This window comes from Phocoena sinus, chromosome 4 (assembly GCF_008692025.1).
Source record: "Phocoena sinus isolate mPhoSin1 chromosome 4, mPhoSin1.pri, whole genome shotgun sequence".
NCBI classification, from domain to species: domain Eukaryota; kingdom Metazoa; phylum Chordata; class Mammalia; order Artiodactyla; family Phocoenidae; genus Phocoena; species Phocoena sinus.
Genome location: NC_045766.1, coordinates 48,172,510 through 48,189,756, shown reverse-complemented (window position 1 = coordinate 48,189,756; position 17,247 = coordinate 48,172,510). Strand labels below are relative to the sequence as shown.

Genomic DNA, 17,247 nt, shown 5'->3' with positions numbered 1-17,247 from the left:
ATATTTCTTTTTTTAAAATAAATTTATTTATTTATTTTTGGCTGTGTTGGGTCTTCGTTGCTGTGCACGGGCTTTCTCTAATTGCAGCGAGCGGGGGTTACTCTTCATTGTGGTGCACGGGCTTCTCATTGTGGTGGCTTTTCTTGTTGCGGAACATGGGCTCTAGGCACGCGGGCTTCAGTAGTTGCAGCATGCGGGCTCAGTAGTTGTGGCTTGCGGGCTCTAGAGCACAGGCTCAGTAGTTGTGGTGCATGGGCTTAGTTGCTCTGAGGCATGTGGGATCTTCCCAGACCGGGGCTCGAACCCACGTCCCCTGCATTGGCAGGCGGATTCTCAACCACTGCACCACCAGGGAAGCCCAAGCCTCATTATATTTCTGTGCTAAATGAAAATGATAACTAGGATTGTTGTGATGATCAAATGAGTTTGTGGAAATCCTCTGCTTTTAGTAAAAGGCTATACAAATGCTAGTTGTTGTTATAATAAATATTGGGTTTTGAAATGTTTCTAAAAAGCAGTACTGGGGATTCTCTGGAGGTCCAGTGGTTAGGACTTGGCACTCTCACTGCCGGCACTGGGTTCCATCCCTGGTCTGGGAACTAAGCTCCTGCAAGCCACTGCCAAAAAAAATAAAAAATAAAATAGAATAAAATAAATAAAAAGAAGTACTGGCCTGATTTTACCTAATATATGTTCTGACTTTTAAAGCCAATCTGCATGAGATGACAATATAGATATAGGCCTTAGATGTTCAAAGGAAAGAGGGATGAAAAGGCATAATTTTGGCCCATTTATTCCAAACATTCCTTTGGATTACGCATTTTTCGGTCTAAGACTGCTTTCTTCAGTTTTGTTTTACTAAGCAAAAATGTCAGCAATACCAATAGACAGTTGATTTTTTTTTTTTTTTTGGCCACGCAGCATGCAGGATCTTAGTTCCCCAACCGGGGATCAAACCCACACGCCTTGCATTGGAAGAGTAGACTCTTAACCACTGGACCACCAAGGAAGTCCCAACAGTTGATTCTTGAGAGTTAAATGACAATGGCATCATATGAGCAGCTCAGAAAAGAAAGAAAAAGTAGTAATATCTTATTTTTAAGCATCTACAGGGACTTTTCAAAGGGGACTTTCTCAGTGAGTTCTCCTAGGAGTAGGAGGAAGGTCACTGCTTTAGATAAGAAAATAAGGTAAAGAAACAATGTTAACATACAGGCAGAAGTGGTAAAGGACAATTTACCTTACATAGGCAGTGGTCTCTTACTTTCCCTAGGGACATCCTGATCACAGGATTTATAAGATTAAGTATACTTTTCATTAGACCATATTACACTTTGCGATGAATTTATATCACTAATTCATTTCTCAGTTCTTGAAATGAGACTCCACCATCTTAAAACGTGGAAAAAGAAGGCACTGTTTGTGATCAGTATGCTGTTTTTGGTGAAGGACAGTAAAGATTTATTATTCCTTGAACTTAAGGTTGCCAAAGCGCTTGATGGATGTGTCAGATCACTTAGAATGTGTGGCTATCTCTGTAAAACCCACTTCACTCTCCAGATTAAGATTTGTTGGAAGATAGGGACTTGTTTCACTCAAATTTGCATGTTTGTCTCATCCTGCTTCAGATTAGTTGCCATATGCGCAGAATATAGTAAATTACATTAGCAAACTGGTGGCCATTCCTGCTTGTTCCCTGCGGTATGCAAGTTTGCAATCTCCACTGACCACTCTGTAAATTCACGTCAAACACATGAATGATATTCATAGGGTAATCATGACGATTCCTTAACCGTCCACCTTATGGGGATCTAGAACACTGTCTTTGAGCCCAAGAGAGGAATTGCCGGTTCCATCCCCAAACTGCCATGCGCCCCAGGTAACAATCCCTGCAGCTACCATGGCATTTCCTTTCACTCTGACACCTCATCACCCAATCCTCGTGGTATTCTTTTCCATCTCACTCTTTGCAGTTCACATAGGCTTTGATATATTTTAGATGTTCTTAAAAATTTTAACAGTCTAATCAGAACTTTTCATATCTTAGTTACAGACACCCTCCCCAAGAGGAAAAAGACCCTAGGCAAAAGAAAGCGAGCACTGGGGAAGGTGAGACACTGGTATCTAAACTGGAAACCTGGTCACTTTCCACAGCAAGCAAGGCTTGTACTGGGAGGGGGGATTGGAAGACGAGGACCCCACGTGACCTCGGGGGCCCGAGGCTAGCCGACCCCGCCCCCTCCCTCGCCGCCGCCGTGGCCGCCGGGGGGCGCATGCGCAGCCCATGGTAGTGATGGAGGAGAGAAGATGGCGGAAGCGGAGTGAGTTACTTGTTGGTGACTAATGTCGTAACCGGGGGGCGAGTGGGGGGCAGCGACACGTCCCCTTGAGCTCAGGGCTCTTTCGCGGGCAGTGCGGGGAAAGGGGGACGTGAGAGCTTTCTTATCGTGGAGGACCCCGCTTGGCCCTTGTGGGGAGACGGAGGAGAACTGTTAAGGGTCCAGTTACCTCCAGGCGGGAGCGCCCCTTCCGCCGTCTGTCCCCGGATTTGCGGGGCCCTGTGCGCAGGGTTGTCCCTCGGACCCCGACCGTAGGAATCTTCCGGAAGATGAGCCCGACTGGACCCCTCAGGCGCTGTCATCCCTGCAAGTGGGCCCCGCGGGCAGCCTTGTGACGGCTGCCGAGCCGGGGGCCCGCGGAGGCTGGGTAGGGCTGGGCGGGCACTGCCAGGCCTCCTTCGCGCTCGCCTCCTTCCCCCCCCCCACCCCGCCACCCCGCCACCCCGCCACCCCGCCACCCCGCCCAGCGCCACCCCACTGCTTCTCAGTGGGAGAACGCGAGACGTGGGGCTGCTCACCGCCCTCCCCCGGGAGGCTTGGAGGAGGTGTCGCAGCGCCGGCCTTGCAGCGGCGGGGTCTGTTGCGAGTCTGACGAGGCTGAAAACACCCTGCAAGGAAAGATCTTCCTTTCCTTCGGGTCTCTGGCAGCAGTGTTGATGCCGCCCTAGAGGGCCACATTCCTGTGTGGCGGTGTGATGGTATGCTTAGTTAGCGACTCAAACTTAGTGTTTCCTGGGTAGGCCGCTGGTGCAGCAGAACTGCCGTTTGTATTTTGCAGGCAAAACTGTGCGTAGACGGCGGAGTTACCAAAATTGTTCTTTTGTGCCAGGTTTCCAAATGCAGTGCACTGGTTTGGCCAGTTCTACCCACCGATGTTTAGACCTGTGTCTCGCATTTGGATTCTCTGTGACCATATTTAGTTAGTTACTGAACTGCTTACCGTAGGGTTTGAGGTTGGGCACATGGCTGAGCAGAATAGCACTGTAAAAGGACCAGAATTTAAGCTGGCTTTTTGCATATCTTTGGTACGTGGTTCAGAAGTGCTATGACAGGTAGTAATTTGGTAAAAAGTTTATCTACCGCTATGTCTGTATGCTGTTGAACAGTTACCATATGATGCTGTGATTTGATGATTGGAAGGCAGTTTGCAAAACTACAAACCGCCCTCCCCGCCCCCCAAAAAAACCCCCAGCGAAGCATAAAGATGTGTCATTTACTAATCAAAATAATTAGTAAGAGTCAGCTCCCCCCCCCACTTTTTTCCTTTCACTTTTCCTCTTATTAAATCGGGATTTTTTTTAACCACTTGATTCCTGAAAGAGCACATAAATACTATTTACATACATGATATAAAGAACAAAGAAAATTTGTACATAAAAGGGCACCGTATGGGAATAGTGCGTGCATACACAGTTAGTGCCAAATTCCTTTGTCTTTTCATGAAGTAGAAAGTGTTCTTGTTACATTCTTGTCAATGCTGCTTCTATGAGGTGGGTCAGGTTTTGTCTCTCAGAAGAAAAGACTGGTAAGAAAAGCAGATAAAGCCAGTGTATTCTCAAGTGTGCTTTTCACCATTGTGGTGCATTTCTGACCCTTCAAAAAAATACTGTAGTTCTCGTTTCTAACAATATTAAGCCCCTCAGAATTGACTTAATATGTTGTTTGAATTTGTTAAAATACAGGTTCTGTATTTAGTGGAATTTTGTACCACAGCAGTGAAATGAGTTTGTAATATTGTAGGGAAAAGAATCAGTGTGGTACAAAACTGCACTTTACTGTCCGTACATGAGGAAAGTGACATAATTATGCTGTTTTCAAAATTTGGAGCTATTATTTGTGAAAAAGAGATTTTTGTAAGGAAGTGGGGAAATTGTTTTCAGCTGCTTCTCTTATTTACCCAGTCAGAGTAAGGTGCTTATGAGTATTACTCAGTTATTACATGTAGTGAGGGTAATGTTGTAGAATAATTAGAGGGAAAGCAGTGTGAGTTAATAAATTATTTTTTAAATTATTTTCTAAGAGAGCTTATTTTTAAATAAAGTATATATGGTAACCAAAAACTAAGCTAATTGACTAAACTAAGCTAAACTACTAAACTAAGCTAACACAAGTCCATAGGCATCCTATTTTAATGTCTAGATAAGAATGACTTTAATATGTAATTAGTATGGTCACAAGAATATAAAGAAATATTTTAATACTCTGACATTGCTTCAGTTTTAATTTTCCTAGGTAGTTAAGTATTCCGTCATCACCTGTTTTGGTTTCAAAACACTCATCTTCCTTCAACAATAAAAAGGTAACTTTAGGCCAGGCTTTATCTGAGTTACATATCCTGAGTCATTTGAATTCAAATTTAGTAGGTATGAACCATTAAATATGTTATATATTTGTGAAGTATTTTTCCCGGGCACGTATTTATGGTGACTGTGTGCTCTTTGTATTTAATGAGGGCCGCCTTAGAAATTTAGACTGTTGCTGATGATTTCTTGGAATAATTATTCTTTAAACACTGTAAGATAATGCTTTTGCCAATATAAATCCTTTGTGTTATCTGCTAGGTTTAAGGACCACAGTACAGCTATGGATAGTGAACCAAACCCTGGAACATCTTCGGTATCGACAACAACCAGTAGCACTACCACGACCACCATCACCACTTCCTCCTCTCGAATGCAGCAACCACAGATCTCTGTTTATAGTGGCTCAGACCGACATGCTGTACAGGTATTTCAGTTACCATGATGCGTAGGCTAAGACTGAGGATGTCATTACTTTTTGCTTAAGCCAGATGAATCTGTTGTTTCATGTCCTCAAATGGGTTACATGATGCCCTCTAAATGAGTACAGTTAGAATTGCTCATGTTTGGAACAACCAACAGAGTTATTGAATAATCATTCTATTGAGAGGGCCTACATTTGTCAGCGTGTAGCTTATAAAACAATATGTTGGGAAAATTATAACTGGAAGGTCTCTAGGTACTGCTACAACATTGACAAACTCAACCAAGAGCCCCAACATGAAGAATGGCTCTAGGTTTTTCTGATTGTTTTACATTTGAACCCAAAATATGGACTTAGGATCTATTCAGATCTGTTCAGCTCTGTAGATACGTTAAGAGGTTCATTTTAAACCCAAGTGGCCTAAGAACCCTAAACAGGAGGATCCATTCAAGAGCTCTGAGGGGCAGAGGAGGAAGGGAATATTTAATTAGGAAAAGTCTTAGGCTCTTCACTTAGTTGGGAAAATAAAGTTTACGTCGTTAACCTGTATAATAACGGAGGTTGAGGCAATATGGTATAGCATGAAAAGGGCATGGGCATTGCAATCTGATGTGCTCTTTGAATTCCATTTTCTTTATCATTAGTGGTATGTAGCCTTGGGTGAGAGGCATAATCTCCTTGAGCCTCAGGAAACTGAAAAATGAGGATGAGACCACCTGCTTAGTTAGTTATGAGGATTAAAGGAAGCATCTAGAATTGTGTGGGGCACATTATATATACTCAGTAAACAGTAATAGCTAATATATATTGAATACTTGCTATGTGCCAAGCATTTGATAAGTTCTTTATATGGATTTTCTCCATTTAACAAATGGGAAAACTGATGTTGTAAATTGGCTAAATAACTTTCCTAAACTCACATAACTAGTTGATACTGTAGCTTTAGAGTTGTGCCCTTGGGACTTTGCTGGTGTCCAGTGGGTAAGACTCCGAGCTCCCAATGCAGGGGGCCCAGGTTCGACCCCTGGTCGGGGAACTAGATCCCACATGCATGCCGCGACTAAGGGGTCCGCATGCTGCAGTGAAGATCCTGCATGCCATGGCTAACTTACTTGTTTGTGATGTAGTCATCTCCCTGATACATTTTTCTAGAGTGGAGATCCCAGTATACTGGCTATTTAGCTGTTCTGTGACTTAGGATTCTGAAGCTACTGTGGAGTAGAATCAGAATTGTTGGAGACCTAGTCAGTTCAGTAAGAATTCAAACTGGAATGGAGAGTGTGTTTTTAATGTTTTTCACCTTTCTCTGAGGCAAGGGATATAGGGAAGAGTATCTAGAGCTTGAGCATACAGATGATGTGACATTTTTTTTTTTTTTTTTTTTTTTTTTGCGGTACGCGGGCCTCTCACTGTTGTGGCCTCTCCCGTTGCGGAGCAACAGGCTCCGGACGCGCAGGCTCAGTGGCCATGGCTCACGGGCCCAGCCGCTCCGCGGCATGTGGGATCCTCCCACACCGGGGCACGAACCCGTGTCCCCTGCATCGGCAGGCGGACTCTCAACCACTGCGCCACCAGGGAAGCCCGATGATGTGACATTTTAAATGCCATTTTGTTCTCTAGCTTTACCTAAGCTGGATGTGTTAATAAAAAAAAGTTATTGAAGACGTGTAGATACAGACATATCTCACAAATAGCACTAACTCTAATTCTTATGAGATCATAGAATTGCTTCCCTTTAAATGTAATCAAATCAATATTTACTGAACTACCTAAGTAGTTCTTTAATACCTTTCAGCTTTCTTTTTCAGTCCTGAGAATCCTCTTCCCCTTCTTTGCTCCTTCATAGGAACAAAATAAGAACAATATGCTGTATCTTTAACTTGCATTTAAAGAGTCTCTCTCCCATGAGTATAGTGTTGAATCGTAATGAAAGACTGTGCTGACAATGGAAAAAAATTACTATACTCTGACAGAAATATGTGCCAAATAGGTTATTCATTTTTTATTTCAGTTTGATTTTAGAATTTTGTTATGGAATTAGAAGAACATGTGTAGATTTACCTGATGAAAAAGACATATTGTTGTGATTCTAAATCACAATGCAGATCTATAGTCCCCTGCAACTAGGTGTCAAAAGCCTACATTGGTTTTGTGACAGGAGTCTGCAGTAGGTATAGCAGTCTTTTTTTTTTTTTTTTTGCGGTACGCGGGCCTCTCACTGTTGTGGCCTCTCCCGTTGCGGAGCACAGGCTCCGGACGCACAGGCTCAGCGGCCATGGCTCACGGGCCCAGCTGCTCCGCGGCATGAGGGATCCTCCCGGACCGGAGCATGAACCCACGTCCCGTGCGTTGGCAGGCAGACTCTTAACCACTGCGCCACCAGGGAAGCCCGGTATAGCAGTCTTTTGTTGGGGAATTGAGATATGAACACACAAAGGTAAAAAACACAAGGAAATATGCTTTCTTGGAATTTGGATAAAGAGATTCATAGGTTTGTGGTAAAGGTGTCCTGACTCAGAAGCTCAAGCTGTAGGATTATGGCTCTATTACTCCCTTAGCTCTTTGAAAACTCTGGTTTGATGCTGAGATTTAGGGTGCTGTTTCAGAGTCATCATGGGCATGATGTGACTTTAGGATGTGTTTGCAGAGTACTGGTAAGTCTGACTTACCATTTGGACAGATAAAGGATTTTCCTCTTATTAGAATACTTGCTTTTCTATACTTACCGATTTATGAAGTTCAGGTTCATAGTTTTCAATAGTCACAGTCATTAACACTTTACCAGGAATTTTTTTTTTAGGAAGAACAGTTTTATTCTGTTTTGAAACAGTTGAATCTGACATTTAAAAACATTTTAAAAAGTGATTATTTAGTAATTTTCTAAAAAAATAGCTTTATAATTTTAAGTGGTTATTAATATAATGAAGCTAAGTATTTTCAGACATTTAAAGAAAAATACAAATGAGAAGGTAAAAATCACTTCTAACCTAGCTGCCCGTCAGTAGTCTTTTAATGTTTTCCTGAATATTCTTTAAAATATTTTAATATAAATCATATCTTACTCTATACACTATTTATAACCTGCTTTTTCACCTAATGATATATTTGGGAATTTTTTTGTTAATAGATATATCTGCTCTGTTCAATATAGTAGCTACTAGCGGCACTATTATAATTATTAAAATTATTTAAATAATTAAATAATTTAATTATTTAAATTATAATTAAAATTCAGTAAAATTAAAAACTTAGTTCCTTAGTTGCACTAGCCACCTTGCAAGTACTCAGTAGATTCGTGGCTGCTGTATTGGATGGCACTGATCTACATTGATATTCGTAATGCTTGCAGGGTATACATATCCTCGCTACACAAGCTGCAAATCCTATCAAGTTTTATCCAAAATGGTTATACCAGTTTACATTCTTACTAACAGTGTATGAGAGTATCTGTTTCTCCAGTAGTAGTAGTATTCTTTTAAATCTTTATCCATTGGAAAGTTGGGAGATAGTGTCTTAATTTGTAAGTTTTGACTACTAGTGAGATTGAAGATCTTTTTACATGCTTACTTAGCACTTTTTCCTTTTGTGAATTGCCTCTACTGGGTAACTTTAATTTGTACAGATTAGTGAATCCTAGTGATATGTAACTAGGAGAGAACTATGTTAATAAGTTTGATGACATTGAACATTAAAGTAGTGAAATTTTATTTTAGTTTATTTTTTAACTTTTTTTTAAAGTACATGCACAGACTCTAGACAATACTATACTTTTTTTTTTTTTTTTTTTTTTTACTTATTTTTATATTTGGCTGTGTTGGGTCTTCGTTTCTGTGCGAGGGCTTTCCCTAGTTGCGGCAAGCGGGGGCCACTCTTCATTGCGGTGCAAGGGCCTTTCACTATCGTGGCCTCTCTTGTTGTGGGGCACAGGCTCCAGATGCGCAGGCTCAGTAGTTGCGGCTCACGGGCCTAGTTGCTCCACGGCATGTGGGATCTTCCCAGACCAGGGCTCGAATCCGTGTCCCCTGCATTGGCAGGCAGATTCTCAACCACTGCGCCACCAGGGAAGCCCTTTTTAACATCTTTATTGGAGTGTAATTGCTTCACAATGTTGTGTTAGTTTCTGCTGTGTAACAAAGTGAATCGGCTATATGTATACATATATTCCCATATCCGCTCCCTCTTGCGTCTCCCTCCCACCCTCCCTATCCCACCCCTCTAGGTGGTCACAAAGCATCGAGGTGATCTCCCTGTGCTATGCGGCTGCTTCCCACTAGCTATCTGTTTTACATTTGGTAGTGTATATATGTCAGTGTTATTCTCTCACTTGGTCCCAGCTTACCCTTCGCCCTCCCCATGTCCTCAAGTCCATTCTCTTAAAGTAGTGAAATTTTAAACTGCTGCTTTTTTAATACTTTATTTTATGGTTAAGATTATGGTTTGACATTGGTTCAATTGACTTATCACAGGTAATTCAACAGGCATTGCACCGCCCTCCCAGCTCAGCTGCTCAGTATCTACAGCAAATGTATGCCGCTCAGCAACAGCACTTAATGCTGCACACAGCAGCTCTCCAGCAGCAGCACTTAAGCAGCTCCCAGCTTCAGAGCCTTGCTGCTGTTCAGGTGAGACAGAACTGAATTAAGAACTTATGAGGCCAAAGTTGACATGACCTGCAGATAATTCCTGAAAATAAATATGTTGGTATTATTTTAGAGTTTTCAGGTGTCCTGTGATTATTTTTTCTTAAGGAAATATAATAGGCTGCCAGATTGAGGTTAGTTTAAAAACAAATGAATGTGTTTTATGTGTTACTCTATTGCTAACTTTTGTCCCTCTGCTTTTTTATCTACATTGCAGAAATGCTATACTAATGTTATGGTTTTGTGTGTAAAATTTTAGGTACAACAGTGAATAGTTAGGGTTACATGAATCTTATCTACATTTTAACAAAAAAGGTTTTTTAAATTACATAAGTAATTTACACTCATTAAAAAAAAAACAAACAGTATAAAATTGACCATAAGAGGTAAAGTATAGAGGTATTCCTTTTCCATATCCCCTGCTATTTTCCACTCTTCAGAGGTGGCCACTAAAAGTTTAATATGTATCCCTCCAGGAATGTTCTGTATAAAAATATGTATGTACACTTTTCTAAAATCCACTCATATGATTCCTACTGCTAACAGGATGATTTTATGATTAAATGCTTACGTTTTTAAAAAGATCTTCAGTATTATTGCACTGTTTATTTAAATTAAACTGTATGTGAGATTTAATCTTAAATGTCCTCACCAAAGGAGAATCTCAGTTGACTGAACCTGAAAAAAGGTTTATTTCTGTTATAAACACATCCCCAGCTGTTACTTCTTCTCGGTAGTGTAATTTTAAATAAAGTCGTGTACATGATACGAGTAAGGAAACCGAAACCCACTGGTACTTGATATAGCTCCAATTTCGTTTTCATAACATTAGAGTAGTGATTTCACTTCAAAGAAGACTGAGACCTGTAGAGTAAAACTGACAATGACTGTGGCTATTAAAACAAGATTAGCCTTTGGGTCTTCTGTTTTCACTGTTCAGTGTTTTCTTTTTTTCTTAATCTGTTTGGCTAAAGCTTAATCCATGTTGACTGTAAAATAACTGTAAAATAGATTTTATTGTGGTTTTATGGTATCCTGGTACCAGAAAGTTTTTAACTTCAGGCCTTTATAGACATATTATAAAGATTTTATTATTTTAGGCAAGTTTGTCCAGTGGAAGACCACCTACATCCCCCACAGGAAGTGTCACACAGCAGTCAAGTATGTCCCAGACATCTGTAAGTGCCCGAAATTTTTTCCTGGTTTTAAAATTTTAAATTATTGCTTTCCAGAAGTGAACTGTTAATATTTACAAAACTGTTATTGTTTATCTGTTGAATATTATTGAAATAACAAGTGTCTAGAAACAAGAATGATACATTTCAAGAATTTGGAACTAATGTCAAACTTCTGAAAATCTGAGTCTTAAAAAAGTTTTTGTATTATTTCTTATGTATGTTTTCCCACTGACTGTGTTCACATCTTCTGTGATTCTGAATGATTGCAGTTTTCAGTGTGCATTGAAAGCATGAAACATGTAATTCAGGGAATTAAGTCATACTTTTACTGTGATATACTAAAGAATGTCATGTCCTTGGTAGACATCTAAATGTTTCTAGCTCTTTCTGTGCAATTCACGTTTTAGAAATTTTACTTTTCAGTTTATGCTTACTTGAGTTATGTGGGTCAGATTTACAAGTATCCATTCAAGATAGTTTTATTTATTTTGGGAAAGGAGTAAAAGAAAGGTGATTTGTTATATTGCACATATATACTGGGAAATTGTGCAGAGCATCCCAGTTAAAAGAAATTTACAGGTGTGGTAATACTTGTTTAACTTTTTATTTTGATATAATGTCAAATTGCAAGAATAATAAAATAAATTTCTGTATACCCTTTACTCAGATTCACCAGTTGTTAGCATTTTGGCTCATAGCTTTATCATGCATTCTTTCTATCTACATATATACAGTTACCTTTTTCTGAACCATTTGTGGGTAAGTTGAGACATGTTCCTTTACTCCTAAATAACTTTGATATGTGCTTCCTGGGAACAAAGTCATTCTTTTATGAAGCCACATGAAGTGGATCGGATTCAGGAAATTTAGCATTGGTACAGTGCCGTTCATATACAGATTTCATCAGTTGTCCCGTATTTCTCAGCCTCATCACTACAGACATTATGGACCAGATAATTCTTGTAGGGGGCTATCCTGTGCGTTATAGGACATTAAGCAGCATGCCTAGCTTAGATACCAGTAGGCTATGCCCTCCTCTTTTCCCCAGTGTGACAGCCAAAAATGTCTGGAGGCACTGCCAGATGTTTCCTGAGGGGCCAAATTGCCCCTTGTTGAGAACCATTGAGTTAACCTAATAACATCCTCTTTAGCTGTTTTTTTCCTGATTCAGGATGGTCATACTTTGAAGCTTTGTAAAATTGAATCCAATGGAGTATAGTTTATAGATTGCTGAGGAATTGAAGATGAACTTGTGCTGTATTTCTTTAGCTAAGGTTGTGATCTTTACTAAGTACGTGTATGATGAGCATACAGTTATTTTTGGGCTATTGAGCTGATATTTTTAATTAAAAAATTACATTTTAGCATGGAAGTATCCTGGAATGTGAATAAAATTAGTTAAGAAAGAAATTACTTAACGACTTGAAAATGTTAGACTGAAGAAAATGAAAAATTTAAGTAATGTAATTTAGCCCTAAGCATTAATGCTATAGTTACGGATATTGATGTCAGATAATATCGTTGACTAATACATTGGTAGTTATGGAAAGGACTGGTAAACTGGCTAAAAAAATTATAAATTCTTTATTCTGTGAAGTACTGGAATGGCATTAGGGTATATATGTATAGAGATATGTGGTCTGAATTTTTTTCCCTTCACATCATTAAAAGGTATCCTTTTAAACCATTTTTGTTTCATTATGATTTTATGTTTGTGACTTTTACAATCACAGTTTCAGTGATTGTGCTTATTTTTTATGAAATTGCTAGTGCTGCTTGTCATAAACCAGGTAGCCTTGTATGATGAAGAATGCCAGAACCTGTGCCTGGCTGGTGGGGGAAAAGAAGTAGGGAGAATAGATGTCTAGAAAAAACACGGGAATAATACATAGCATTTGTTCTGTTTTCCGTCCCAGCTGAGCAGTAGATCAATTGAGTGGACTTGCAGTCCAAATTATGATACTCAAGGTAGCTTAGTAAATTTAGGTCAGTCTCCAAAAGAGGGGCAGAGCATGGTAGCAGAAATCTCTAGGTAGTGATAATAATGAGCTGTCAGGTGGCAGTCTGCTGGTTTTCAGAGTTTTGGTTATTTTGAAATAGGTTTCCGATAACAGTGAATGACATGAGGGAAGGGTCCAGCCTCCAGTAGATAAGAGGGCTACAAGGTAGGTTGTCAAGTCACCAGCCAGATAGGTTGGGGTTCAGAGTAGGAGTGGAATGCCAATGGGGAAATGGAATATTGTATTTTAAAAAAACGAAGTAAGAAGTCCAGTCATACACCTGGGGAAACTGTGTATGTGGAGGAGACCATTGTTAATTGAATGTATAGGTATTTAGTGGTGCCAGCATCCTCTTCTTTACTGTCATGAGAACAGAAAGACTAATTCTAGACTCTAACCAGTAGTGAGAGTGGTGGGTTTTTTTGGTTTTGGTGTGTGTGTGTGTGTGTGTGTGTGTGTGTGCATATGTGTGTATGTGTGTATGATTGATTGTCTCTAAAACTAGTTGGGACCAAGTCTTCAGGTTGATGTCTTTGTACTTCAATTTAGTGGGACTAAGATTTAGCCTTTAAATTTGATTTGCTAAAATGAAATCTAAGCCAGTTAAAAACTCTTATGCAAAAAAAAAATCAGCAAAGTTAAAAACCAGCAAAATGGTTGAAAATGTATTTGCACCATATATGTCACCCAGCTTATATTTGTAAAATACCAAGGGCTCTGTTATATTAGTAAGATAAACAATGAGAATACATAAAAGACCTGCATTGGTAATTTTCAAAAGAAAGACTACTTTTGGCTTTTAAACACATGAAAATATATTAACCATATTAGTAATAAAGAAATGTATGTAAAAATAGCAATAATGTTCTATTTTCACGTGTCAAATTAGAAAACAGGGAAAAACATTGAGACAGTAACAGTTGTTGGCAAGTATGGTACACTCATACACTATTGGTGGGAATGTATAATAATTGGTACAACTTTTCTGGAGGATTATTTGGCAGTGTGTATGAAAATTTAAACTATGCGTGCCTTTTCACATAGCAGTCTGATTTTTAGTGATGTCATTGACTAAATATGAGAGATAATTATGACATAGATAATTATGCAAATATGCATGGTTTGTAATGGTGGAAAATTATAAACAATACCAATGTTCAGTAATTGAGGATTAGTTAAAAGATAGTTAATTCATACAGTGGAATACTATAGCTGCTTAAAAATGTTATGTGTGTGTATATAAAGAGACTTAGGTTTTCATTAGTTATTAGGTGAAAAAAGCAAGAATATATCATCTCATTTAACTTATTTAATAGGTTATTCTATTTTTCAGTTCTAAAATTGCCATTTGCTTTTTCTTTGTATCTTCTGTTTCTTTTGCTGAGAGTTTATGTTTTCATTTGTTTCAAGTGGGCTCATAATTGCTTGTTCAAAGCATTTTTATGACCACTGCTTTAACATCTTTGTCAGATAATTAAAATACTTCTTTCATCTTGGTGTTGGCATCTGTTTATTGATTGTCTTTTTCATTCAGCTTGAGGTCTTTCTGGTTCTTGGTACAATGAGTGATTTTTGATTGAAACCTGGACATATTGAGTATTATGTTACGAGATTGTGAATCTTATTTAAATTTTCTGTTTTGGCTGGCTTCTGAAAGAGCGTTTGCCACATCCTTACTGCCATTTGGGGGTAGAAGTCCAGGTTCCCCATTTGGTTTCCATTGATACCTGAGGGATGCTCCTTGTAATTGCTAAGTGAGCATGAATTCTGGCTCACTAGGCCTCTACTGAGGTATCTCTGGCTAGGAGGGATAGGAATGCTGCGTTACTGCTCCCCACGTGGTCTCCACTGATACTACAGGGATGGGGTGGTTTGTTGTTCGTGATCTTTTACTGCTTGGCTGGTATGAAAGTCTTGGCTCTCTACCTGGCCTTCTCTGGCACTAACCTGTTGGAAGGATTTGTGGGATCCGGGTGCCTCATTACAGCCTGGCGAGGGTAGAAGCCTAGGTCTTTGCTAATGTGGGTGTGGATGGGGCCATAGTGTTTTCTGTGGCGTTTGGCTGGAGTAGAGCAATTATTGCCTAAAAGTTTTCTGTGTTGCTAGGCTGTCCCTTTTCTGATCCTTGGCTAGAAAGAGCAGCCCATTGGAGCTTTTTTTTTTTGGTCTGTACCCACTGCTGTTTCTGGGTTACTGACTTGTTCACCTTTATATTTGGGTTATATGAGATTTAAAAAGGAAACCCAGGGAGCTTGCAAGCACATCACTCACTGGGTCCTGGAGTCTGCTTTTCTCCACCTTTTAGGATCCTCTTACATTTATTTTGTATGTAACATTTGGGATTTTTAGTTATACTTAGGGGGAGGAGTAGGGAGAAGCATGTCTATTCCACTTTCCTGGAAACAGAATTCCTATCATTTAACTTACTTTTTAAAATTTATATCTATATGTCTGTCTGGTTATGTAGGAAGAAAATCTAATACACAACAAATTTAATCAGTGGTTATCTTTGAGGAAGTAGGTTGAAGAGCTTCATTTTGTCTAAATAAAACATGAATATACTCTTGTTGTCTAAGATACTGACAGTACAGACAATATAGAGTAAAAGTGACATCCCATTTCAGTGGTCCCTTTTGCCCTGACACAGTTTTATGTGAAGCTTTCCTATCTTACTACTGTACATTTCTATACATAAATGTAAATAGATAGGCCTATGGTTAATTTTATTTGTTTGTTTTAATGTAAGCGATCATTCTGTATCTTTCTTTTCTAAGTCTTTGGGCATTTTCAGCTGGAAAGGATTATGTGGCTAGAAATTGCAGTCATAGGTCTATAAATGACTCAAAGGCTGTTTGGATCTCATTCCCTTTCCCTTTCTTTGCTGTTTTTTGGCCCTAGAATCTACATTAATCCCAGATGTTTTGACTTTAATTCACTGTACTATTCTGTCAAGAAGGAAAAACCTTATTTTTGATAGCTTTCTGGCTCTGGTGTCAGACAAAATGAGCTTTCTTTCTTTTTTTTTTTTTTTGGGTGGGGGGTTGTGTGCCACGGCATGTGGGAACTAAGTTCCCCCACCAGGGGTTGAACCTATTCCCGCTGCTTGGGAGTGCAGACTCTTAAACACTGGACCACCAGGAAAGTCCCAAGATGAGCTTTTGGAGCCCAGTTAGTTTTATGACTTTATTCATTCATACATTCACTCATTTATTCGACAAATATTTATTGAGCATTTAAACACTGTTCTAGGTGCTGGGAATACAGCAACACAGCAGATAAAACCTCTTGTCTTTATGGAGCTAGGGATAGATAGATAACAGGTAAGCTAGTATATAATATGTCAGATGGTGGTAAGTTCTATAGAGAAAAGTAAAGCAAGGAAGGGGAATGGGATGAGGGAATTTGCTCCTTTAATTAGGGTGGTAAGGGAAAGCATTGCTAATAAAAATGGCATTTGAAGGAGGGTGAGGGAGGCAAACATGCTTAAGGAACAGAAAGGAGGGTAGTGTGGCTGGAGTGGAATGAGAGAGTGGGAGTATGTTTAGAGATGCCTTTAGAGAGGTAATTGTAATGTAATCACGAGGAGATTATTAAACCCTTGGGTTTTACTCTGCATGAGTTGGGAAGCTACTGGAAAGCTGTTTTAGTAGGGATGTGACATGATCTCACACAGGCTATAACTTAGCTACAATGTTGAGAGTAAGTTCTAGGAGCCAGTGATAGAAGCAGGGAGACCAGTTAAGTGGTTCCTGTAATAATCCAAGAGAGAGATATTGGGGGCTTGGACCATGATGGTGACAGTAGATGTGGTAAAAAGTGGTTTAGCCAGATTCTGAATTTTTTTTTCTCCAATATTTTATTATAGAAATTTGGATGTTTTGGGACTTCCCTGGCGGTCCAGTGGTTAAGACTCTGCGCTCCCAATGCAGGGTGCATGGGTTCGATCGCTGGTTGGGAAACTAAGATTCCTACGTGCCTCATGGTGTGGCCAAAAAATGAAATTTGGATGTTTTGAAAATAGACCTAACAGTATGTGCTGAGGGATTGAATAAAAGATGTGAGGAAAGGTAGAGTCACCGATAACTGTAGTATTTTGGTCTGAACACCTGGAAGAATCTGCTAAAGCAGGTGTTGGAGAAGAAAATAGGGAGTTTGGTTTTCAACACGATATATGTTAGACACCCACCTATAGATGTTGAGTAGACGTTGGATATATTAGTTTGGAGTTCATGTGGCAGGTCTGGTGATTAGTGATGTCTTGTGCATCTCATTGACGATTCAAGTCAGAAGAGTACATGGTGACTTTACTACCAATTGTAGAATATTATGAGAGAAAGTTTGGTAGAAAGGAGGACATAAGGGACCT

General features: G+C 39.5%; 2 protein-coding genes across 15 annotated transcripts in view; one reads left to right on the top strand and one right to left on the bottom strand.

Annotated features, from left to right (window-relative positions):
* PRKCI (protein kinase C iota) overlaps positions 1-2,706 on the bottom strand; it is a 100,637-nt gene extending 97,931 nt beyond the window's left edge. For all 4 annotated transcript variants that reach the window (XM_032630681.1, XM_032630680.1, XM_032630679.1 and 1 more), the window contains exon 1: positions 2,509-2,706. The gene's annotated coding sequence lies outside the window, so the exon portion shown is untranslated. The remainder of the gene's footprint in view (positions 1-2,508) is intronic.
* The window catches only part of PHC3 (polyhomeotic homolog 3), an 85,959-nt gene continuing 70,983 nt past the window's right edge, over positions 2,272-17,247 (top strand). For 9 of the 11 annotated variants that reach the window (XR_004349696.1, XR_004349698.1, XR_004349699.1 and 6 more), the window contains exons 1-4: positions 2,272-2,321; positions 4,901-5,066; positions 9,530-9,685; positions 10,804-10,881. Coding sequence is in view for 7 of the 11 variants with exons in the window: in XM_032630675.1 (XP_032486566.1) it covers positions 2,308-2,321; positions 4,901-5,066; positions 9,530-9,685; positions 10,804-10,881 (414 nt within the window). In the remaining 4 variants the exon portion in view is untranslated. Of the gene's footprint in view, positions 2,322-2,982; positions 3,038-4,900; positions 5,067-9,529; positions 9,686-10,803; positions 10,882-17,247 lie in introns of those variants that run through there. The other 2 variants (XM_032630670.1, XM_032630671.1) reach the window with 2 other exon arrangements.